Raw genomic sequence first — 26571 nt, 5'->3', positions numbered from 1 at the left:
ACCACAAGTAAGTGTTCCTATTAACATACAAAATAAAACTTTTCCAGATGAAATCTAACTTTCTCCCAAGTATGCCTTTTATTAGATTTCTGTAGAGGTCAGATAAGCTATTGGCACCCAGTATTTAAAAACCTACTGATAGTCAATGTATCATGCTCAAATAAAATCTACAGAGACTTCTTGCAAAATTATATAAATAAGTGTGAATGACAAAAGTTTATTAAACGTATTTTTAAAAAATTATATCTTTCTTAAATAAGGATTTCTCAGTAAGGATTTCATTGTAAAACAGTTTTGAAGCAATTCATAAGTTACTTTATTTAATAACAGGTTGCTCAATAAAAAAAAGTCATTTACTTATATACTGTAGTCTTCAAACCAGCCATATTTAAACAAAGTACACTGCATGTACTTATGGTATTGTCCATCACACACTAGTTAATGTCAATGCAGCATAGCTGGATAAAAATAGCTCCATTTTGTAGCTGTAAACATTTAGATTAAGTGGCAGGCAAGATGTTGTATCAGTTCTTAGATCTTTCCCACCCCCCCAAAAGCTTGCCATTTAGTGCACGTTTTATTCAGGACATAGTATTCCATTTTTTTTTAAAAGTCTAGAAAAAAGTTTTACAAACAATACACTAAAACAATGCATGAGAAGATTTAGTCATGGCAATTTCACTGGAGCTTTATTGCCTCTATTGGTAATGAGAGGGATTTGTAAGAAATTACATTGAACTTACAGAGATATGCAGATGATGTTCTTTACTAAATATAATCTTGATCTTAAGTGTTTTATATCAGGGCACGTCTAATCTTGTACATTTTTAATGTATAAAAACATAGATTACAAATTTTAAGTGTTTAACCCTTTTTTTGACATTTGGCAAAATGAAACTGATCCATTAAGGGGAAATCATTGTCAAATTGAGGACTTAAGCACTTATGAATTAAAGCAATCCAAGTAGGTAACTGTTTGAATTCTTTAAAAAACAAAACAAAACAAAACACACCCCACACGCATATATAAAGGAAGAACACATGGCCACATGTCTGAGCACTTTTCAATACAAAATATTTCCTGTAACCAGGCATTCATCCTTAGAATAACCACACTGTTAAAATCAAGCTTGTTTCCAACTAGAGTCATTTGTTTTGTTAAATTCTAAGATGCCATTACAGCATGAATAACCTTAACTTTTCTGCTACATAATTATCCAAAGCTTTATGTAAATGTATTTTTGTTTTATAATTACACAGTAATTATAAGTGTGTAGTACCAAACTGATGACAACACTATTTTGTTGAAAAGGTCTCGCATTCATAAGGAACATTCTTTAAAAACAGCATGGCATTATGCCACTAACCAATATCAGATTTTTGTGAAGGTCATATCTGTATTGGGATAAAAGCTAATTAGAGCTCATCTCAAAACACAGCATACTTGAACTAATCAATCTGAAACTGTACCAAAACCCTTAAGACAGAAAACAGCACGCATATATACCTTGTAAAGTTTTCATAATTCAAGTCCCCCATTGATATTTACACAAAATTGAAAAAGGAAATACTGAAAGCAGCAAAACAAAAATCACACACATTTTTGGCATAGCCAATTCCAGCAGCTGGAGTAGAAATTTGCAATGCATTTTGTAGAACTGTATTCTTGAAATAAATGCATGACCGGACTTTGTTAAAAGGGCACCGCTATGAGGGAAAGCCTGCCTTTTAGTCAACTTCAAAGCACACAGGGTAAAAGTTTTAGCAGTTTAATACTTAAATTCTTCCTAAAATCTTTTTAGCATCTGCATAAAAGTGTACTGCTGTTTTAGTGCAAGTTCCACTTACTAATTTCAACAGTAATTACGACCTTAACATGGGACTGGCTGGAGTATTCAAGTAAGTACCCTATTCCTAATAATTACTATAATTTTTTTTTTTAAAGACATCCTCGTTTGACATTTTCTGGCTTGTTTTACAGAAGTTTTTATTTCAAGAAAACAATAACCTCTTCTTCATAAGTCAGCAACTGAAGAGTGAAAAAGCATTTTCAGGATGAAAGCAGTTCAAGGGCTCCTGTAATGTTAAAAAGCACACAACAAGATAAAATCCTGCTTTGAAGTGAAATCAGTTCTAATTTAGTTATGTGCAGTGAGACAAATTGAAGTAATAGTGATCAACAAAATAACGTAAGGAAACAAAAGAAGCCAGGGTAGTATTTTGCATCTGATCTATGCTTGTTTTAGAAAGTTTTACTTTTAATATCTGTAATTGGCAACCACAATGACCTGTGAAAATCCCAAAAAAGTAAGTAATTGAGAAAATGGGCTTTGTCCATAAAGGCAGTACCTATATGTTGTAAAAATGTAACTTAAATGGCCCATGATAATCACTTCAAAACTCAGATTCATATCAGATTTGCCACCCTCTTATAAAGCAGGTTCATTTGTTATTTCATACCGCAACCATCAAAACCCATGTCTGAATTTAAAATACTGTATTGTGTACAAAACATAAGACACAAATTCAGTATATTGTTCAAGTTTTAGATTTCCACACAAATGAAAACACCTTCCTGGACAGACAGACAAGCATTTCAAAACTGTAATGAAATCTGATTAGATAATAATCTAGAGACTATTAGATTCTGTTATGCACGTAGCGTGTCTCAATGAAGCTCACTGGAGGCTGACTATAATATTAAACCAGGAGTGCTATAAGTGCACAGTAGTTGTGTAGTACTTCAACTCTTTTCAAAGACAGTTGACATACAATAAAACCTTTCGTATAGGCACCTAGATTTTCCAGTATCAACATTCTTGTTTTTGTTGGTTGTTTCTACAATTGTTTTAATCAGATACTCAAAACTCACTTAGACAATACCTGTAACTGCCATGAAAGAAAAAAAAAAAAAAATCGGACCCAGTACACTTAAATATATCACTCTTATAGGAAGTGCTATCAGTATAGTCTTTGCAACTAGCCCAAAGTGTATATTTAAGGAGTTTAAAAAAAACAAAACAAAAAAAAAAACACATTTGTGATGTTGATCTGTATAATGCAGATGCCAAACCACAGTTGTCTCATGAAGACAGCATTGTGCTTTATGCGAAACCAGAAATCTCAAAATAATCATCATAAAGCTTCTAAGACTTATGGGAAAGTAAACAAAGGTGGTCCACAAAAATATGATGAAATCCACTATGCTGGAGTTATAACTGGCAAAAGTGGTTCAGACTAGAAGAGAAGCCCAAACCACCATTAGATGAATGAATGATATGGTCCAAGATGTATCCTTAAAGGTTTGTCTCAACCCTCAACCCTTATAGTGAGGATTGATCTTCAGTTCAGTCCAGCCAGCAGAAATTGACTGTGCAATTTTCCGTTGTATTTATTTGTACAGTCTATGTACATTCTAGAAGGGTCCTTTAGTGCTACACTGTCGTACTTTTTGTCCCAGCAATTTGAGGGCGTGCAAATTCCACAAAGTCATCAATAAGAACCGGCCATGCCCCTGAAAGCAAAGAACAAGCAAGAGCACATAAGAAATCAGATCAACAAATCCCCCTTCTCCGCCCCCCGCTTCCCCCCAATGTAGAGCTATACAGTTTAAAAAAACCTCTTTAAATCAAAATAGATTCTTCACATATTATCTTTCCTGTTTAAAGTTTTAAATGAATAAACCTCATTTGATTCTGTTTCTTGAGATTTAAGATCTGATTAATATTTTTTTCATCAACTGAGACCTCCCCCATGCCAACACACAATTTAAACATACCAAATTTTTCAGGTACCATGACATAACAATCATCTTTTTTTTTTTTTAAACCGAGAAAAACTGGACAAAAACTCCTTTCAGAGCCAATCAACATGATAATTGGCCTGAGGGGGCGGAGAGTAGACAGCACAATCTCCACAGCACTCATCTCACCTGGCTGACCAAAATGGGAACCAAAACTCAAATGTGGGTCTCCAGAATGGCAGCAAGTGTGAAGGAATTCTAGTAACCGTGACTGCACACACCGCCCTAACAGCACAAGAGCAGCAAAATAATTAGCGCTCACAACAGGGTTCCACATTACTGTCATGTTCAGATGCTGACATCAGCATGCGTCACCACATTTCAAACAAAAAATTTGCTACTACTGCAGATACCTTAGGTGGCCGGTCTTGAAGAAACCCTTGCAGATTAGAGGAATGTACCGGATGAAAATACGGTGCACTCAGTGATTATCCAATTCTAAATACTACCCCCTTCATAGGCCTTTCATTCTGTGTGCGTTCCCACCTTCATTTAAATAGAAGGTCGGAAATGCTGACAAATCATAACTGGTGGCTAAAGAACAAAAAAACCTGTTCCTCTGCTGAGGAACAGCAGAAGCAGAGAAGCCATGCAAGGATATGGGGGGGGCATGAGGGGGGGAAAGAGAAGCACCATTAGTTGATTTGTTGGAGGAAGCAAGAACTGGGAAGGTAAATTTATTTTTATTTATGTGTGGTAGAGTTGGAGACAATTTGTTTTATGCGGGGAAGAGCTGATTTTGGGGGGGCAGGAGAGTGAAGATGTTAAAAATAAAAACAAAAAAGTAATCTCCTGGCTTTGGGAAGGGGCAGCACAAGTATTTTTTATCTGTGCTAGTAGGCTTAGTCCTCATCAGCTACGTGGCAGAGAACTGCTTCGAACCCCAGGAAAAGTCACATACTGTTTCGCAGATGTTCTGTTTGCGAGTTATTAGACAGATTTGCTACCCCAGAGACACACTGCTAAATGTATTATCCACAAAAACACACACACACAGAAACTGATGCAACAAAATGTAAATACTACCTTCCTCATCATAATTAGACATATCATCTGCTATCATTGTACTGAAGTCTAAAAGAAGGTTCCAGGTATCCTTAGGTATTGATCTTTTATGATGTTCCTATTTGGGGAAAAAAATCTGAGTTTAAAAACCATGAACAAAAATTAATTTTAAAGTCTGAATATTCAATATTAAATCCCTGAGTATATGCAAGTCACCCTCAACTAAATTTTTTACAGTATTTGCCAAAACTTTCAACATCTATGCATCACAAAAGAATGCTCTGTCAAAATAAGTTATGTGATCTCTTCAAAGACTTTAATACACATGGATTCATCTTCCACAATAAAAAAAAACCCAAAAACTTATTGCAGCCCAATTTATATTATATAATAAGGTTTAAACTTACCAATAAAAATTTGTTCCACAAGTCTAGGAATTTAAATCTTCCATTAAGTACTAAATTCCAGTAGGCTATAGCCATTTCTAAATCTGTAATATTAAAAATATGTTACTCCTATAGATATATTTGAAATATACACTTTCTCCAAGCCTGATTGGACTATAAACTAAACTAATGAAGGTGAAATAAAATTCACTCTCAATGCAAGAATACTCTTAGGTTCTTTCAAAAATGTTTTAAAAAGGTAATGAAAACTGAGGAAACTGGTGGGTTTGTTACAGATGAACTAACCCTCAGATTTAGGTATGACCCTGGGGCATACAAGACCTGAAAATGTATTTAAATTGTCCAGGTTAATAATTACTCTGCCCAAAGCATACAACAGATTTTTCAACTTCTTTTTACTGTAACTTAGCAACTCAGTCCCAACTTTGCTCTACACAAAAAGAGATACCATTGACTTCAATAAGAGTTCCACATCATTTGCTGGATTAGGCTCCTTTAATCATATTTAATCAAATGCAATTCCCATAACCTAGTTTGCTATAATTTTATTTTTAAAGCAACTTTGTTACAGGTTTTAGAATTGCAAAATGGTCTTGTCAAATTTTCAAATCGATAAACAGATTTCCTTTAGGACAAGTATCCCGGGAAAGACTATGTACATTAAGTGGTTGTCTTTATGATGGCCAATGTGGATTCCTGCCCGTTTTAAGTCTTTTTTCAGGGTAACTTTCAATCTCTCTCTATTTTGAGTGGGCCTGTATTTCTCAAAGCCAGGAACAAATCAGGACTACTGAAGTATGTGCATGTACCCAAAAACAACTTTATTTTATATCATCAATTAAGAGAGAATAAACTCTTCAAATGAACATTCAAAAATCTCAATACCACCCAGAGAGAGAATCACTGTCAGCCTAACTGGATCCACCTTCAAAGTGTCCGCATCCAGAAAGTCTTACATCTTCTGGAGTGTACCAATTTGTTTTGTCCATAATCAATCCATACTTTAAGAAGTAAAAAGCACAGGCTCACTGTTAGATTACTCTTTCAGACAAACCAATGAATTTTTTAGAATAATATTAAAGACATCTAGATTAAATATGTTTTTCTGCCAATATGAGAACCTATGCTGGTCACATCTGAAAATTCTTAGTGACTTATTTCCTGTGCTGAAAGTCTCTCCCCCTTTCCCAATAACTTTAACAGTGCTCCTCTAACAAGTCTAATAGAGCAATCCACCTCATCATAGCTCCTCCAGACAAATACAGAGTGAAATCGTGGCCCCACTGAAGTCAATGGGAGTTTTTCCAGTGACTTCATTTGGGTCAGGATTTCACACAAAAGATATAAGTTGAAGGCTTCCGGAGGCAGATCAAAATTTTGATCTGATGTGTTTTGCTGATGGACACGATATGCCATTATAGTTGAAAATACCAAGGCTGCACTAAAACTTAAGAAATTTGAGTCTATCCCCACTTACTGGAGGAAGTTTCAGATATTAAACTGATGCTACACTTAAATCTTAGTTAAAAAGCTACTGGTGCCTTTCCAAGAAATACACACTTTATGTTTGGCTGGTCACACTACTTGAGGGTAAGAAGTTAGAAAAAGTAAGTATTATGATTTATAAAACGTAGTAGGCATACCAGATAGGTAAAAGCTGTCAAATTCCACGCACATTCTAGTGCTCTACAAACAAACAGTAATAATGAGCTACGCATTTCAATTTGCCTCCACGAGAACCATATGTTATATTCCTGTGGCCAATCAAGGACATTAAAACACAATTCTAATGGAACGAGCAGCTTTCATCATTCTTAAACCCAAAGCGAAAAAAAGCACAACCAACCAAACTTTTCCTAAGATAAAGGTTAGGACATGCATTAGTAACTTCACGGGAAGGAAGACATTTTAGGAAAATAATGGAAAGGACAACTGTTTAAAAAAAAAAAAAAAGAAGAAGAAGAAAAAAAAAGTCAGGAAATTCAGATTTAGGAGTACATTTTTAAAACCCACAACAAAGAGTATGGAAACAGAGGTAAGGTCTCCCTAATAATCATCAACATCACAGAACAACAATACCAATGAACATTCCTATCTTCAGACTGTGTGCTTCATGTGTCAATTGTTGCATTCCCTGTTGTGATGGTGTAACAGATTAGTTCAGTGGTTCTCAAACTTTTTTTCCCCCGCAGACCACTTGAAAATTGCTGAGGGTCTCGGCAGACCACTTAATGATCTTTCCAAATGTTGTTTGTACTGTTAGCTAACTATTGTAAAGTGCTTTGGATAAAAACTCGATATAAAAAACCCTTAATAATGAACATTTTTTATTCTACAAATAAAAGCACAACAACAACTCATATTTTAGTATCAGTAGTCTTACCTTTCTAATGCAATGGATGTGCCCTCTTTCCCCCGCCATGGCAGCCCCTGAGCTGGGGCTGGGAAGGAGGGGGTCTCTCCCTCTCTTCCCCAACACAGCAGCCCCCGAGCTGGGGCTGGGAAGGGGGGGGGTCGCTCCCTCACCACAGCAGCCACAGAGCTAAGACTGGGAAGGATAGCCGTCTCTCCCCAGCAGCCACAACCCTGGAGCTGGGGCAAGTCACCTTTTTATCTGGCCGTCGCAGCCCTGCACATCCCAAAGTGCTCCCACCCCCTCTTCTCACCATCCTCTGCCCCCTGCCACCTACCCCTTATGCCCCGCAAGGCCACCACCTCACCTTACATGTGTCTTCTCCAGGGTCCAGGCATCTACTTAGTGGAGCCACGGCTGTGTGGCTCGACTAATTAGGTGGGTGGCCCTTCATTCTCTTGTGTGCAGCTGCCCAGGCCCGCACCTTAGAGAGAACTATCTGTAGACCACCTGAATGGAGCTTGCAGACTACTGGTGGTCCACAGACCACAATATGAGAACCTCTGGATTAGTTTAAATGCTGCAGGAGTGTACAATCAGAGTGTCACCTATAGCACTCCAATAAGTAACTCCTTTCTTATGACCTTATTTTATCCCTGAAAGTAAAAAAAATTTACAGGCTTTTACATCTCTTTATCAAAAGTGTCCACACTCAGGACAATTCACAGAAGTATACCGTGACCAGATGCAGAAGTGTCATATGTGAGACTGACTCCGTATCTGAAGCTACAAACCACTTAACGGGGGTGTTTAAAAAAAACCCAAAACACCCTACTTAAAGTCTTTTATCAAATATCTCTGTCTCGCATGCAAGTTATGACAAATATAAAGGCATGCAACACAAAAAGGAATAGGAGTTGAAAGCTCATGGAACTACTGTATTGAAGAACAAATTTAATCCTCGGGGCATCCATGTGAGGTATTCCCATTTTACAGATATGGAAACAGAGTTTACGTGAGCTGCCTAGGAAGCATCTACACCCTGTGTCTCATTTTACCCATCTATAACCTGAGAATATGAAAGATTGAACATGTTGACAGGCACATGCATGTAGGTAATTATCCCCATATTACTGCACAGATGGGTAACTTACAGCATGAGGGGCGGAGGTGCACTAGTATATTAGACATGTGCCTAGAAATCAGATGTGGGTTCTCAGCCTAGAACATCAGCTTCCTGTGTAAAGTTGGACACATCAATTAACCACTCTGTGCTCAGGATTTTCTCATCTGTCATATAGAGATACTTGACATTTGCCTACCTCACAGGATGTTTTGAGGCACAATTAAACACAATAAAGTGCAAAGTATTAAGACCAGTAAATGGTATGAGTAGAACTAGAATTCTGCAACACCTTAATCCTGGCACTTCTATCAATCTACTTAACCATGTGTTTTGGATTTTTCAAAGGGGACAGCAATGAAGACAACCACTGGCTGATTTTTATACATCTGTACCAGCTTGGTGGTAGCATCTCAAATCATGTGTAAGTACAGGAACTCTTTAGGAAATTAAGTTGTTTAGGAGGCATGTAGACAGATTAAACATTTCCAGACGTGTACACATGCAGTGTCAGGAAACCTAGAAGCTGATAATGTAAATGAAAATAATGGCTACATAATTTTGCAATCTAATAACCCGGTATTTATTGGACAATACATTAAAACAAATTAGAAATTTCTACAGGAAGCCATTTAAGTTGGATATTCCAAAAATAAAGTGTCCAAGAAGTGGAGTCCTTATTTAAGGAACCCCACAGGCTCCTTGCCCCAGCCTGCTCTGCACTCTCCCAGTTCTTGTCTCCTCTGCATTTGAATCAGGCAGCTTCCTCCTCCATATTGTCTATCCCAATTGGAGGGCCTATCTCAACAAGAGCACAGGAGCGAGTCTCCCTGCTCTCAGTTCAGAGAGCACATCTGGACCAGCACAGCCCACAGCAGCTCAGGGCTGCAATTACAGGGAAAGTCCTGCTCAGCTCTTGGCGGCACATGTCCAGTGTGGATGGATTCCTTGGGGAATTAAGCTGCAAAAATATAGGAAGTCTCTACTGAGCATAAAAAAACTAATTTTTTAAAAGCTTATAACTAAGGCTACATTTTAGTCACACGTATTTTTAGTAAAAAAGTCATGGACAGGTCATGGGCAGCAAACAAAAATTCACAGCCCATGACCTGTCCATGACTTGTACTATATATCCCTGACTAAATGCTGGGTGCTTGGGGGGGACGCGGCCCAGGACCCCTGCTGTTGCTGGGGGAAGGGGAGTTGGTGGCCTGGCTCCATGCGGCTCCCTGGAAGCAGCAACATGTCCCTCAGCTCCTAGGCAAAGGGATGGCCACAGGGGCTCCGCATGCTGCCCCCGCCCCAAGCACCGGCTCCACACCTCCCATTGGCCAGGAACCGCGGCCAGTGGGAGCTGCAGGGGCAGCGCCTGTGGGCGGAGGCAGCATACAGAGCTGCCTGGCCTCGCCTCCGCCCAGAAACTGAGGGACGTCCCTGCTTCCAGGGAGCCCCCCTGAACACTGCCCGGAGCCCTTACCCCCTCCCACGCCCCAACCCCCTGCCCCAGCCCTGAGCCCCCTCCCACACACAAACTCCTGCTGCTGCTGAGGGGTGGGGGGGGGGGAGGGAGGGAGGGAGGCCCACAGTGGCCTGACACTGCCCCAGCAACAGCCGGTGCAGCTGGCCCACTGCAGAAGTCCTGGAGGTCCCGGAAAGTCATAGAATCCATTAATTCCGTGACAGATTCATAGCTTTACTTATAAAGTAGTCAAATTTAGGCAGATTTTCACTGGGATGGCCAGAGGCATACTCCTGACACAAAGGACAACCACCCTTGCCAAATGTTGAGTCCCTGCTCCAAAGCACAGGGGCTCTAAAGCTTTTCAAAGAAAAGGTCACCAAATTTTAAACACGGGGGAAACAATGTATTTTTTCCTAGCCCTGTTCTCAGAAACAATTGAATTGTTTTGGGCTGAAATTTTCCAAAAATATTCAGTCTGAGCCCCACCCCTACCATAAAACATTTTAGCCAACAGTTAAAGTTTGGCAAAGTTATAAGCAACTTACAGTAATATCTTATACATGGGAAAATTAATACTAAGCAGTGCCACCAGCCCTGCCTATAGTAAGAGGATGAAAATGAACAATAAAGAGTTTTAGATTTTACTGGCATGAGCATTTAAAATGGTTGCAACACTCATGAATTTTGAAGCCACAAACAAATAATGCAAGTCAGTCCAAATAAGTGCAAATAATCAAACCTTTATACCACACTCCCATGTATTTTGTTTATGCCACTAATTTAACTAAAAGCTTTTAGAAATATTATATATTTGTGGCATAAACTGAATACATGAGGGGAGAGTTTTACTGGCACTCATTTGGAGTGACTTGCATAATACACATCATGCAACACCTCAGAAAAATTGTTGGAAATAAATTAGATGCAATCAACAGCTAATATAGGTTCCATGACAAACAGCTAGCTCGAGCAGCAGTTTATCAAAACACTTCACAACATATTTTAAGTTTCCTAAAGGGATTCCACTAGATATGTATTTACCTTTAAGGAAGGTAGATTTGGAGGGCCAAACATATTGAAAGTGTCATTCAAGGACACGGAACCTATTAGAAAGCAAGCTTTCAGACACTGAATTTCTATAGCAGCAATCAGTAACAGTTGATGGGTCTCTTCTATTCCTCCATACTACACACATTTATAGATTTTGTTTTAAGATAGTAAACTCCAATTTTTCTCCCAATGCATACAATCAAAGCAAAGAGATTCAAACCCCTTCCAGACATGTCTGCCATACCCTGGTTAGAAAACTAAAAGCTTTAGAAGCATGTGTCTGTTCATGTATCACTTTACCTCTAGTAAACAGTTACCATGAAATCTTTTTAATGGGAGGGTGATAACTCCCAATACAGTGAGCAGGAAAAGGGAAAACATGCTGAGACTGCATTTTAATCAAAAGGCTTCCCCCCACAGCCTGATCTTCAGAGCTATTTATTACATAGAGAACTACTGTAATACAAATAAATAATTACTACAGGTATTAACATACAAATCTAAAAGTTATATTTTTCTATATCTTCTTTTTATGTCATTTTTAGAGGCTGGCCTCCCTGAAGAAGCTATAAGAAGGCGGAAGGAAAATGAAAAAGGATTATTTTTCTTGCTTAATCATTTTCACTGAGGTCTCAAAAACAAATTATCTATCGTTCCTGGGATGTTTAATTGATTGTTCTGTATATTCTCAGTACTATATGGAAATAAGCCAACAAGAAAAGAAACTACAGAGGAAATCAGAGCTGTGGTTTAAGCACAAAACTGGAAGTCACAAACTCTTATGATACACCCCCAGCTCTAACATGTGTGTTCTGAAGCTTTGAGAAAAATCACTTGACTTCTATGGCTCTGTTTCAAAATTATTTATATAAGGCAATAACTATCTCACAAGGATGTTACGGAGTATTAACTAGTTAACATTTGAAAAGCTATTTGAAAATTGAAACTATTATATAAATACTAAACATCACCATAGTAATCAGAAGCTATTGTTATGGTTGAGGTTGCAAAACTATTTCCATATTATCTCTCTCACACACACTTATACTCTTCTGTAAATTCACTGTTAAGGTTGAAACTTTCCATGTACAACCCCAATTCTGCAAGGGACTCCACATGGCAGTAAGACTCAGCCTATACATCTATACAACCGTGTTACTTACATCAACAGGTCTGTGTGTAGTGAAAACCACTTACCCCACTCTAACTTAAAATACCCAGCCAGGCCTACTGAGAGTACAGGAGAAGTTTGAAGATTGACACAGAAAGTATCCTCATGGAGAACAGACATTGCTAATTTATTAATATTTGGTTTTGATCTAACGAAGATTGGTCCAGGTGCAAACTGCAGATTTATCACATACAGTAGAACGTAAACATATTTTCACCATGCACAAATGTAAAGTACTGTGCACATTTGTGGGTTCAAGAAACTTTCTCTGGTGAAATTAATAAAAGTTTGCAAGCAGCAAATAAAATAGCTGCAGATTTTTCATTGCCCTAATTCCCCCATTAAATGAAAAAAAAATTTTTTCCCATTGTTTAACATTAAACAGTTCAAATGAAAGAAAATCAGGAAATATGAGTCGCTTTTGGAACCTTAACTGCACTGTACATATGGCCTATTTCTATTCCAGACTTTCTGATTAAATGAGTAGCTACACTGCAATGGCATAAATGCATATAATAAAACATACAGGATGTGCATCCTGGCCCAGTTAATACTGCTGTTAGAATCTAGCTTTTGCATTCCCTTAACTATTCATGCAGAATCATAAAAGTATTTCATTTAATTATTAGTAACAAACTACACCTTTTTCCCCCCTCCAATGACTTTTTCCTAGTGAGTAGTTCTTCCCCTTCACTCGGACACACGATGCAATGACTATCAAGGGGGAAGCAATGAAATAAAATTATAGAAATCATAATTTGTGTGTGTCATTGGGTATTATATTCTGGAATTTGTTGTCATTTTGCAATCTTTCTCCAAAGAGAAAAACTATAGATCCAGCAGGCCCTGAATTGTGCTTAAGATCTTGACTGTAGATGCAATGAGATGAAAATCTAATCATGCCTGATATGTGGAAATTACTTGGCGATACCTGAATTGTAGTTTGCAAAGAGATTTACATGTTTTTTTGGTGGTATGAGAGACTTTGTGCAAGTCTGTACCTATATGCAAACACACACTTACAAGTGAAAGTTAGGCTTTATATTTTTTCTCCTATTGCTCATGGTTGCAAATTCTAAAAGTTTTAATTATATTTTTATTATGAAATCATAATGTGTTAACTTTAATGGAATTTTGCACATACTGTACTCTGAAGGGAAGAATGCACCCTCACATGTTAAATTGAAACATTCAGTTCATAAGGCCGCAGAAAATCTCTATGAATTTGAAAATCTGGCACTGACCTTCAATTTAGTCCTGATATTTATCTTTTACCACAGTGAAGTATATTTTTATCCCATGGCTAGTCTAACTGGATCATAATAATAGTTTCACTTACTACGGTAAGTATTAGAGACAGTTACTAGTAACTATATCAGAAGTTTTTACAATTAAGAATACATACCTAAACCTTTCTGTCCAGGATTCTTTGCAAAGTTGAAAGTAAACTGATAAAAATCCTTAAATCTTCCTGGCTCTTTTAATTCTTGTTCCATTTTAGGAATCTGGGCCTTTAGTTTTTCTATGCTGTCACATCTGTATTTTAAAAAGCAAGTTTTTCTGTGTATTATTCATTTTGTCAAAATAACATGCTAAATTTATTTTTAAAACCTTATCTACTATGGACAATCCTTAGTTGCTTTAATACAGAAGGATTATGTAAACTAATTTCAGCAAGTCTGTAACTAGTCTGTTTATGTAACAATTTCAGCTGCTTTTTAAAAAAAATGTTTCTTCACATTGGCATGTGAAGAAGCTGGTTGATAATCAGATATATATATATATAATCTAGAATAATTAAAGGTCTGTCACAATGTTCCTAGAAAACAAAAACTAGAGCTCTCATGTAGGGCAAATAAATTACATTCTTAGATAAACGGCCCTAAACATTTTGGCCTTTGGGCCAAATCCTTCTTTTACTCACTCGTTTTGTTGTAGCCAATGGGACTATTCGCATGTTTAAAGCTAGCAGCATTTTGCCCTTTATTTGGGTTCGCTTATAACTTCTGCCAAATTTATAGAAGATGTATTTCTATATTCATAGAAGGCAGATACTAGACGAATTTTGAGAAGACATAATTCAGTTCTGAATTGCTAAAAGCAGACTTTTTCTTTTCGTTCCAGCTTTCTCCAGTGTGTTACACTGCTAAGTTTCTTTTACCTGTTGCATACTTACCCTAATTCTGTCATCCCATCCATAAATTCCAGCTTTGAGAACTCACACTGTGTTGCAGCTCTGAATTTCCATGCAATGATCAGTACGCTAATACTGGCTGGGTCAAGTGCTAGGTCATCACAAAATTGCTGTATACCATCTATGCCAATTTTATTTTCATCTTGAGGATCTTTGGAATACAATCATAAAGATTAAAAACAAACATTAAATCTTCCATGATTTTGAAGTAATTTCCTTCACACATGAACAAACACACACAAACATGCATAAAATCACCTCTGGAATAAGCCACATTAAAAGAGGATATTTAACCACTTTTTAAAAATATATACTTCAGATTCAATTTGTAAGAAAACATTAAGGCTTGTGGCAGTTATTGGAATGAATGCTCTGTACAGTGAAATCCTCTCTCTGTATCCACTGAACGGATAGTGTTCTGCATTTTCATTAATTTTCACCGATAAATTACTACTTTTTTTAATTAAAGGAGTTCAGTTTTTACTGATTTACACCCATTTATTAATCCATTCAGTCTTTTTTCAGGTACTTATTTTTGTTAAACACAAAAGCTTTATATGATTGCTCTGTCCTTCAACTCTGAGACTGAAGCAGTTCCACAGTGTAAAAAAAACAGAACACACACACAGTGGAAGTTGAAAAAATCAAGCAATGTTAATATCGCACCACGACTGGCTCACAAGGACCTGCGGCCCGCCTATTTCTTTATATCCATTTAGTGTGGCACTGACTTAAGCAATCAATCCTCCACAGATAAAGATATATAATGCCCCCTATCCACCTGGATACCGCCTTTAGTGCCAATCTCCTTACAAAAAGAAAAGGAGGACTTGTGGCACCTTAGAGACTAGGTTAGTCTCTAAGGTGCCACAAGTCCTCCTTTTCTTTTTGCGAATACAGACTAACACGGCTGCTACTCTGAAATCTCCTTACAGGTTTGGATAAATGGGCCTGGGTTCTTCCATATCCCCACACAGTCAGTCATGCCCTTGCTGTGGCTAGCTCCAAAATAGCTTTTTTCCCCTCCAGGGGGCTCCCAGGGACAGCATCTCACACCCTATTGGTCAGGCTAGCTCTTCTTCTCAGGCCTTCTTTTGTCAATCATTTCACTCTGCCCCTTCCTCTGAGCAGGCACATCTGCAATCCTTCCACAAACCAACTGGGCCTCCTTTTCTAAATAGTGTCTCTCCTCTCTCCCTCTTGGTTCCCTAGCAGACTCCGAGTCTGCCCTTGGTTCCCCCTTCCTACCAGGAACAGTGTGCCTCTCCCTGAACTACCAGCATACAGAACCACAGGAACCTAGACAAGCTCCTTGGGGATTACAGATAGGTAAGGTAAAAAGGTAAATATGGGGCAAAAATGCAAATCTATGCCTGAAAACCAACAAGAAAACCAATGCTTAGAAATGTTCAATAAAAGTAAAGACGGGAGCAAAGAGGATGCATTGCACTACAAGTACTGCAGCACTGAGGTCAGTGCTCGCACTGACCGACTAAAGGAGCATGTTGAAAGCAAGCGACACAAGAAGCTTAAAGAATAAAGTGAGCTTCGGGATAAACAGTTAATATCAGGAGCTTTCATCTGAGCTTTAATGAAAGAGAGGACATAGGATGATTGTGTCGATGAATTTGTGTGTGCTCTTTGTTTTGCCGGACAATCACTGTTAATAGCAGAGGGGCCTATTGGTGACTTTGCATGACAATACAGTCCAGCTGCAAAACCCCTTCCTAATGCAGACAACCTCACTTGTAAGTATCTGAAAGAACATGATGATGCTTTAGTATCTAAACTGTTTGAATGAATTGATGGAAACGGGGTGACTAGTCTGATTTTTTACAAGTCTCCTGATGCTTTGGATCACATGCTTCTTGGCCTTTTGTTTTCATTTTTTTATTTCAAAGCAAATAAACTTGCATTGTTTTGTGCTGATGTGACATTCATCCCCTCTGCTGCCAGCTATTTTGTCAACATGTTTGAGATGTACCAACTAATTTGGGAAAATGTGGCCACAACTAACACAGATTCTACTTCCTACATGGCTAAGTCTGCATGGGAGATTAAACTCAATCAGAAACAGGAGTTGCTATGTATTACCTGTCCTGCTCATCTGATTAATGTTGCATTGTCAGCAGCTACTGCTACAGAAGAAGTGAAAGACATTAAATCTTGCATCACTGGATTCGGGGCTGTTTTCAAGTACGTGAACAAGTTGAAGGATTTGTTTTATGCAGTGCGAGATGAGTGCAAAGCCAGCTGCCCATTATCTACCCTTGTTGTGCCACATTGGTGGATGAGCTTGTGTTTTGCTGCCTGTCATGTAACTAATGTGAGGACTGTGCTAATGTGTCTCCTAGAACATCTTGATTTTGTTGGCTCTAAAGCAGAAACTCTGAAGAGACTGTCAAATAACCCAAACAACCACCAGATTCTGCGCACAAAGTTTTCAGTAATGTTCATTGCTGAAAACTTGGAATCACTGTCACACAGAAAACACTGGAGTTTTCTCTGACTACTGCTAACACGTTTGCCAATACAGATGTTTACCAGATCCTGACAACTAAAATCTCATCTGAACTGAGCACAAAAGCTGCAGGAGACACATACGATGAGAAAACCCAGCTGTTTCTGGAAATCCTTCCCATCCCAGAATACAAGAAATAAAATACATTCAAAATCTTCAACACAACACTCATCGAGAAATGGGAGATGACCGTGGTCCGTAATCTGAATCCTGAAGTGTTTGGTGCTCAAGATTCTTCTTGAAATGTCAGCCAGGTATTGCACCCCGTCCTCAAGGTGAATTTTGTAGCAGACTATAACCCTTATATCAAAGTGTTTCAACCATTTGCCACTAAAGATGAAATTTCAAATCTGAAAAGGGAATTTACTACTTACATGAACTTGCCTAACCCTGACAACATGAAACTCAGTGTGCTGGCTTTTTGGAACAATCATCAAGACACACTTCCTAACTTCAGCAGAGCGCACCCCCTGGATCTATTGAGGCAGGGCACTTATTTTCAAAGTTGGATTACCTCCAAGACAACAACAAGAGGCTCAACATGAGTGAGGATACTTTGAAGAAAATTATGCGAGCGTACACAAGCCAGGATTTCTGGAAAAACTACTAGCTCAGAGAGACAAAATATACCTTTGTTTGTTTAAAAAAAAGTTTCATTTATACTGTAGTAAAATGTGTATGCTACAAGTTATTTTCTTTTTCTTTTTCCCCTCCCTATTTTTAACCCAATTTCATCCTGGTTTTGATGTTGGAAAATAAACACTGAAAAATTCCCAGATTTTTTTTTTTTTTAAAACAAATAAAAACTGAAAATGTGGAACACTAAGCATAGGCAAGAGCAGTGCAAGTGCCCTGTGGACGTGCGCGCTCACCTCTAGGGTGCCCGCCTATTGCCCAGACACAGAGTTGCAGGAGACTTTGTCTCTTTCCCTTTCTCTGTTGGCTACTTTTCAGCTGCATTGATCACTCCCAACTCCTCCTTGGGGTATTTTGTGGCTTGACCCTCTGACCAAGCCAGGTTAAAGTCTAGACGTCTTCTGGAGTAGCAAGAATAAATCCAAATAAAGATTCAAATAAGTCTTCAAATTAACAGCCCCTCCACCCCCTTCAGGGTTCCTTACAGGTCCCTTGTTGTATCTGTCCTGTTAAGCCCTACTCCAGGGTATCTCTCCATCAGAGAGAGATCTGCCTTCTCTGGAGTCTCTCCAAAAAAAAAAATGAGCTCCCTCAGTGTACTTGTATGGCTTAACTCTGCCTCCACTATCCAGGAGGCAATTAGTTACTCCCAAGATTCAAAGCATAACTAATTGGATGCCTTCCCTTGCCTGGCTGGTGATGGGACTTAACCCCTATCACCTACCCACTCCCCGCCCCGAGGCAGTACTTGTCCAGGTATTCTGTCCGTGTTACTGTATTTGGCCTTGCAGTCATTCCAGCTCTTCTTCCAAGTCATGCATCCAGATGAACAAAGTGTTTTGGTCATCGAGCACATCTTGATAACATTCCTTCCAGTATTCTTTATCTTGCACATGTATTTGCAAGCCTTCTTCAGCAGTGGCTAACCTACCTTGGAATTACTGGAACTGTATTCTTTCCATGGCTGCTCCGGCCTCCTGTATTGCCTGTGACGTGGCAGATCAGAGTCCATGACCAGGGCAGCTTCTCCCGTCTCCTCACTCAGAACATCCGATTCCCACAAATTTGCCCAATTTGATCTCTCCCTTGCATGGTCCTGCTCTTGACTCCCAGAGATTGAGGCCCCACTGTCACATGCTTCCATGATATACAGTACAGCTAGTTCTTTTCATATGCCAGTCTTGTCCAAACCAGTTCTCGCTCTTGTTTTACAGCCTTCTCTATTATTCTCTGTCATGATGCTTCCAGTTTGCCTCATAACTGAGTTGCCAGGGCTTGTAATTGACTTGATGTCTCCTCTCAGAGTCTTGATGTCTCCTCTCAGCTCCCCACAGCCCATCGACTCCTCACCCTTGCCACTGGGCCGTGCAGCCCAATACCCCACATCTAGGTGACGGTCATATTACGGTCAACAGATCCAAGCAGTACTCTTTCTCGTAATAGGGCTGGGAGATTAAGCCAGTCTCTACCCTCAATTATGGACCAGGAGAGGTGGAAGGTTGGACATATGACCAGGGAAGAGTATAAAAATATTGCTCGGGCATGTATGAATGAAATTAGGAGGGCCAAATCGCATCTGGAGCTGCAGCTAGCGAGAGATGTCAAGAGTAACAAGAAGGGTTTCTTCAGGTATGTTGGCAACAAGAAGAAAGCCAAGGAAAGTGTGGGCCCCTTAATGAATGAGGGAGGCAACCTAGTGACGGAGGATGTGGAAAAAGCTAATGTACTCAATGCTTTTTTTGCCTCTGTCTTCACAAACAAGGTCAGCTCCCAGACTGCTGTGCTGGGCATCACAACATGGGGAATAGATGGCCAGCCCTCTGTGGAGAAAGAGGTGGTTAGGGACTATTTAGAAAAGCTGGACGTGCACAAGTCCATGGGGCCGGATGAGCTGCATCCGAGAGTGCTAAAGGAACTGGAGGCTGTGATTGCAGAACCATTGGCCATTATCTTTGAAAACTCGTGGCGAACGGGGGAAGTCCCGGATGACTGGAAAAAGGCTAATGTAGTGCCAATCTTTAAAAAAGGGAAGAAGGCGGATCCTGGGAACTATAGGCCAGTCAGCCTCACCTCAGTCCCCGGAAAAATCATGGAGCAAGTCCTCAAAGAATCAATCCTGAAGCACTTACATGAGAGGAAAGTGATCAGGAACAGTCAGCATGGATTCACCAAGGGAAGGTCATGCCTGACTAATCTAATCGCCTTCTATGATGAGATTACTGGTTCTGTGGATGAAGGGAAAGCAGTGGATGTATTGTATCTTGACTTTAGCAAAGCTTTTGACACGGTCTCCCACAGTATTCTTGTCAGCAAGTTAAAGAAGTATGGGCTGGATGAATGCACTATAAGGTGGGTAGAAAGTTGGCTAGATTTTCGGGCTCAACGGGTAGTGATCAATGGCTCCATGTCTAGTTGGCAGCCGGTGTCAAGTGGAGTGCCCCAGGGGTCGGTCCTGGGGCCGGTTTTGTTCAATATCTTCATAAATGATCTGGAGGATGGTGTGAATTGCACTCTCAGCAGATTTGCGGACGATACTAAACTGGGAGGAGTGGTAGATATGCTGGAGGGCAGGGATAGGATACAGAGGGACCTAGACAAACTGGAGGATTGGGCCAAAAGAAATCTGATGAGGTTCAATAAGGATAAGTGCAGGGTCCTGCAGTTAGCACGGAAGAACCCAATGCACAGCTACAGACTAGGGACTGAATGGCTAGGCAGCAGTTCTGCGGAGAAGGACCTAGGGGTGACAGTGGACGAGAAGCTGGATATGAGTCAGCAGTGTGCCCTTGTTGCCAAGAAGGCCAATGGCATTTTGGGATGTATAAGTAGGGGCATAGCGAGCAGATCGAGGGACGTGATCGTCCCCCTCTATTCGACATTGGTGAGGCCTCATCTGGAGTACTGTGTCCAGTTTTGGGCCCCACACTACAAGAAGGATGTGGATAAATTGGAGAGAGTCCAGCGAAGGGCAACAAAAATGATTAGGGGTCTGGAACACCTGACTTATGAGGAGAGGCTGAGGGAACTGGGATTGTTTAGTCTGCGGAAGAGAAGAATGAGGGGGGATTTGATAGCTGCTTTCAACTACCTGAGAGGTGGTTCCAGAGAGGATGGTTCTAGACTATTCTCAGTGGTGGAAGAGGACAAGACAAGGAGTAATGGTCTCAAGTTGCAGTGGCGGAGGTTTAGGTTGGATATTAGGAAAAACTTTTTCACTGGGAGGGTGGTGAAACGCTGGAATGTGTTGCCTAGGGAGGTGGTGGAATCTCCTTCCTTAGAAGTTTTTAAGGTCAGGCTTGACAAAGCCCTGGCTGGGATGATTTAATTGGGGATGGGCCCTGCTTTTGAGCAGGGGGTTGGACTAGATGACCTCCTGAGGTCCCTTCCAACCCTGATATTCTATGATTCTATGATCTTACAATGCTGACACTCAGCTTACTCCTCCAACCTTGTAGTTCTGTCTCTATCGTCAGGTAGACCCATGTCTTCCAGGTACACATGAAACTTTCACTGACAAACGCCCATCTATTCTCACTATGAGGAGACTATTCTTCTCTGTCTGCACCCAGACTCAATCAGTCCTCTCATTTCCTGTCCAGCCACTTCAGCAGTTACCTGGGAGGCTGAAGTGTGCCCCCTACTGAGGGAACATCTCAAGCCGCCTTCCGTGACTGGACAAGCCTTCGGTATATCAGCCAGTTGGCCACACCAGAAACACAAAACTGGATTCTTCTGAGTGCTGCTACCTCCTCCAGTTTCTTAAGTACAGAATTGTCTATGAATTTCTCTCTCCATGCATCTCCCATGCCATCCTAGAGTCAGGGTTCTCTCACATGGCTTCCATCAGAACAGTCCCTTTGAGCTATGCCTTTTTTCAGATGGTTCAGCATTATCACCTACCACATAGGTCTCTGGACTCACCATGGCCTCATTAGCAGAAGTTGGCCGAAACTTTTGGAGTCAACTATGGGCCCCCGCAGACAAGATCCTTAGGAACTCTTCTACAAGTACAGGGTCCATCACTTTGTCTAATGAGTTTGTATCAGGATGCAACTAATGTGTTGCATAAATATGCTGCCACTCTAAGGTGCACCCTCAGGGGAGAGGCTCTGTCCTAAACATGTTGTGGTACACTTCTGGGCCCAGACCCAGTTTATCCAGAATATCTTTTACTATTTTGTATGACTGTACCTGCTGTCAAACAAAGCTTAGTAGGCCGCCTGAGCTTCTCCTGAGAAGAATGGGGCTATCTGCTGCGGTCGCTACCCTCTCAAATGTGTGCAAAAATCCCTCCAGGTCAACATCTGGGCCCAACTTTGCCAGGCCTAGTACCAGTCTGGCAGAATTCTCTTCTCCCCAAACCATTCATGTCCCGGGGTCTGCTTTTCTAGGCATTGCAGGAAATGTTCTTGCTGAGCCTGACCAGCCTCTTGCTGTTGTTGCTGCCCTTATAGTAGGTACAACAAAAGAGCATGCATCTGCTCCTATTGGGTCGCCAGCATGCAGACTATATACTCCATTGTCCCAGAAGAGAAAAAGAAAAAGACTCTTCGTCTGTTCCTCTACACTTTGCCTTAAAACAAAGTTGGTATCTCCTGCTTTTTTCAGACAGTGGGGTTCCAAATCCTTCTTCTGGAATCTCATATAAACATGTGTCCTCACCTCTAGAGCACCCCCTCGCATCCGGACATGGCATTGCAGGGAACTTTAGCTCTTGTACCCCCTCTCTGCTGGCTACTTGCTTGCCCATGATGAGCACTTCTGACACCCCCTTAGGGTATTCTGTGGCTTGACTCTCTGGCTAAGTCAGGTAAAAATCTAGACCCCTTCTGGGGTAGTATAAAAAAGTCCGAATAAAGATTCAAACAAGACCTCAAATTAATAACCCTTCCACGCCCTCAGGCTTCACTATAGTTTCCTGGTAGTATCCTGCCTGTTAAGCCCTAGTCCAAGGCTTCTGTCAGAGATACCTATCTCCTGTGTTCCCTGTAACCTCTGCGCTTGGGCGGCCACCCAGGAGAGATTTAAATGCTGCCCAGGTGATTAGCAGAGCACACACAGCCGGCTCTTCCCACGTTGCTGTCCTGCAGCTGCTCCTGGGACCCTCCTGCTGGCTGTGCAAAGCGGGGAGTGGGTGTGGGTGTGTGTGCTGATGTCAGGTGTCCTCCCCCCAAACCTCTGTATCCCATCTCCGCAGAGTGGGGGCTGGGACACGGCCTGGTTCAGGACTCAGAGCTGCTGTGGTGAACGGTGAGTGACTGAGTGCCTTTCTTAAAGAGAGAGTGCTGAGATGTCTCCAGCAGTGAGCTCACACAGTATGCGTGCGTGTGTCTCTCTCTCACACACACACACCCCCTCCTCCCCCCACTCCTGCCCCATGCCCATGCATCCCATCTCTGCAGAGCAGGGGAGGGAAGACAACAGGGCTCAGGACAGAGCAGGAGAGCCTTCAGCGAGTGTCTTAAAGAGACAGCACACAGCATCTCTCAGAAACTTCCCCAGCAGCCAGCACACACACACACACACACACACACACACAGAGTCTATATCTCACTCACCTCCCAACACACACTTATATTATTATTGTTGTTACTTCTTGGTACTTCTGGCAGTGCACATATATTCTCTGTAATTTTATTCTTTCAAAGTGTGTTATTTTAGTGTTTTGACTGGTCTATGCACAATTTTTATTTCTCTTACACTTAGATTTAATTCTTTGGCTAGTGAGTTCTAAAATGCTTAACCTGTCCTGGCTGGAGTAATTATCCCTATGGTAACTTTTAAAAAATATATATTATATCTAGGTTTTTTGTTTCTACTGGTGGTGCACATCTGCACATACCTCAGTGCACACAAAAAAATTCATTCTGCACTTGGATGAAAAAAATTAGAGGGAACATTGCCTGTCTCCTCTTCAGTCTCTCCACAACTGAGCTCCCTCAGTCTACTAATACAACTTAGCTCAACCTCCTCTATCCGGGAGGCAATTAGTCACCCTCCAGGTTAATGTAGACAGGCTCTAACTCTAGGAAAATGAAGGTAGTTAACTCCTCAATGCATGCTCAAGTTCTTGACTAAGATTGCCAATGTGGGTGCCACTTCCAATGATGGATTTTGAGACAACCAAATTGGTTTCCCCATAAAACTACTAAACTTGACATCAATCAGCTATAATTTTGGCCATTCACCACTTGAGCTGAATTGGATATAGTAACCTCGAAGAAAAAGACTTTGTTGCCTCATTAACAACCCCAAATCATCCAGCCTCATGTCCTCTCTCCCCCCACAGTTCATAAGAAGTCAGTAGCTGGACTAGAAGAGAGGTCCTCACATTTCAAAAGGAGGTAATAACCCTCTACTAATGTAAGCCAGCAAAGACTTCAGGATAATCGTATGTGTATTACACAATGTTTATGCAAAGAGCACACATCTTAAAACTAATAGAAAATGTAAAGATGACTATGCAAATTATATTTTTTAAACTAAAACATGAAGTTTTTTTTTATTGCAGAATCTAATCTATTGCTGCAAACCCCCTCTGCCTTTGTTCGTTGTTCAGCCAAACATTCAACTGATGACATTTTCAAGTAGACCACAGTGGGTGTTACCATCTCTTTCCTGCCCTCTCTGTAGTGGTCTCATAAAACTACAGGGCTGCTTTTAAAGTGACTCCCCATCCTCACTCCACCTTTTTGATTGAGTGATCAATCTATATGCGATTTTATTTGGTCAAGGATTAAGTCTGGAGTAATATGTTACCCACAAAAGAACCAATCAATCTAAAGAAGCCTGGATATCAAGGGGTCACGTGAGTAACACTACATGAAGTTCTAAGTTTAAGCCCCAATCTTGCAAAGACTTACACACATGCTTAAGTCAATAGTTCATGAAGTTAAGTATGTGTGTGTTTGCAGTACTGGGGCTTTACATAAATGGTATCTCTGCTTTTCTAGACTGGGCTTGTATTATTAGTTATACAAAAGTTAGTGTGTACAGATCAGTTTAAATTTAAGTAGAGTAGCCCAGTTATAAACATACGATGCATGTGGAATCTACAAATTAGCGGCTGCAAATAAAATAATCTAAAAAGCATAATTGTTAGAACTCACTGCACTCACCTTTGTATCTGTTATATAGTTGTTCTAACTTCTTTCTGTCCAATGATCCTTTAACGCTCTCTCGTATATAAAGTTCAGGATTTTGGAAAAAATTGTCTGTTGCAACATCTAACTTCCAGTCATTTTGAGATAGACAACTCACTGCAGTCTTTTCACTAGATTGAGTGAAGATCATAAACTGACGAACTTTATCTTTCTGTGACGATTTCAACTTGTTCTAGGAAAGTTAGAAAAAAGACAATACTGAGACGAACACTGGTTACTGGAAAAAAATACAAGTACCTCCAAATTCCATTACAACCTTCACAATATATTAAACTCTCCCTAACAAAAATTAAAACAGTCAGACTGCAACTTATGCTCTTTATACTTAATACATACCTTGTTTTTCTTACAATCGGTTATATGAAAAGATGCTTTTTTTAAAAAAAAATTACACGTGGACATATTTTTTAGGCAAATTATAATATATACAACTGGACAGGTATAAATAGATACTTTCCTATAAAACATTGTGGCTGCTTTCCTACGAGTGCACATCAACAACACTGTGTGCCCATAATCTTTACTTGAAGAAGTTAGCAGTGTCCTCAGTATTCTCAACCCCTTCTGGCTGCACAATGGAAGGGTACCTCGTACTCCATGTATACCATGTAATGGCAAAACTATCACGTATTCCATGTAATGGCAAAACTATCAACTAAATCATCACACAAACCATCCAGAAAATGTTAACATTTACAATATCATCTCAATATGCAATAAGCTGTAGTGATGATGGCATAACAACATGTGCACATGCAGTTCCTATTTAAAAGGCTGATCTTTTAAAACCTATCTTGCCTAGAAGATATCAAGTTCTCTGCTTAAAGCAAGAGCAATTTTGAATGTTATGTGCGCCAAAGAAAGGTAACTGAAATGCATAAAATTTAAAGTCTGCTGTAATTTGGGAAACTCATATTCCTCATGCAAAAAACCCCCCACCAGATGTTGACAGACTAATCTGCAACTTCAATTCAGATAATACTAGCATTTAAAAATAGTGAAAGCTGAAAATTGAAAAATGAAACATCTTCAAACATTTATATAGTGCTTTTTGTTTTTAAAGACCTTAACAATAACTATATAATCCCCACAACAGTTCCATGAAGTAGGTATTGTCTCTATTTTATAGAAGCAGAAACAGACTAAAAAAAAACTTAAGCAACTTGCCTAAACCAATACAGCGATACGGTTACAAAACTTACCCAGCAAAAAAAGACCTGCAGCAGTGAATCTCAGAACCCAGGTCAAAATGGAGCTCATGGGGCTTGGGCTAAGGGGCTAAAAATAGCAGTACAGACATTTGGGCTTGAGTTGGAGCCTGAATGTCTACACTTCTATTTTTAGCCATGCAACATAAGCCCTGCCAGCTTAAGTTGAGACGGCTCGGAGACTTGCTGTAGTGGTTTTGTTTTTTGGGTGTTTGGTTTTTTTTACACTGTGTAGACATACCAGGGTCAGTGTGAAAGGTTTAAAAAGGTTTCAGAGTAGCAGCCGTGTTAGTGTGTATCTGCAAAACGAACAGGAGTACTTGTGGCACCTTAGAGACTAACAAATTTATTAGAGCATAAGCTTTCGTGGGCTACAGCCCACTTCATCGGATGCAAAGAATGGAACATATAGTAAAACGATATATACAGACACACACACACACAAACACGTACAGAGAAGGTGGAAGTTGCCATAC

At 40.1% G+C, this 26571-nt stretch overlaps 1 protein-coding gene across 1 annotated transcript in view; it reads right to left on the bottom strand.

Annotated features, from left to right (window-relative positions):
• Positions 1 to 278: 278 nt before the first annotated feature.
• DCUN1D1 (defective in cullin neddylation 1 domain containing 1) overlaps positions 279 to 26571 on the bottom strand; it is a 39443-nt gene continuing 13150 nt past the window's right edge. The window contains exons 2-7 of the mRNA XM_084638890.1: positions 24843 to 25059; positions 14550 to 14718; positions 13779 to 13909; positions 5215 to 5297; positions 4829 to 4925; positions 279 to 3514 (exon numbers count right to left, since the gene is read on the bottom strand). Of these exons, the coding sequence (XP_084495016.1) occupies positions 3435 to 3514; positions 4829 to 4925; positions 5215 to 5297; positions 13779 to 13909; positions 14550 to 14718; positions 24843 to 25059 (777 nt within the window). The 3' untranslated portion in view covers positions 279 to 3434. The remainder of the gene's footprint in view (positions 3515 to 4828; positions 4926 to 5214; positions 5298 to 13778; positions 13910 to 14549; positions 14719 to 24842; positions 25060 to 26571) is intronic.

Source organism: Lepidochelys olivacea (genome assembly GCF_965140295.1).
Source record: "Lepidochelys olivacea isolate rLepOli2 genome assembly, chromosome: 9".
Taxonomy (NCBI): domain Eukaryota; kingdom Metazoa; phylum Chordata; order Testudines; family Cheloniidae; genus Lepidochelys; species Lepidochelys olivacea.
The sequence above is the reverse complement of the archived record's forward strand: the minus strand, read 5'-3'. Positions and strand labels throughout refer to the sequence as shown.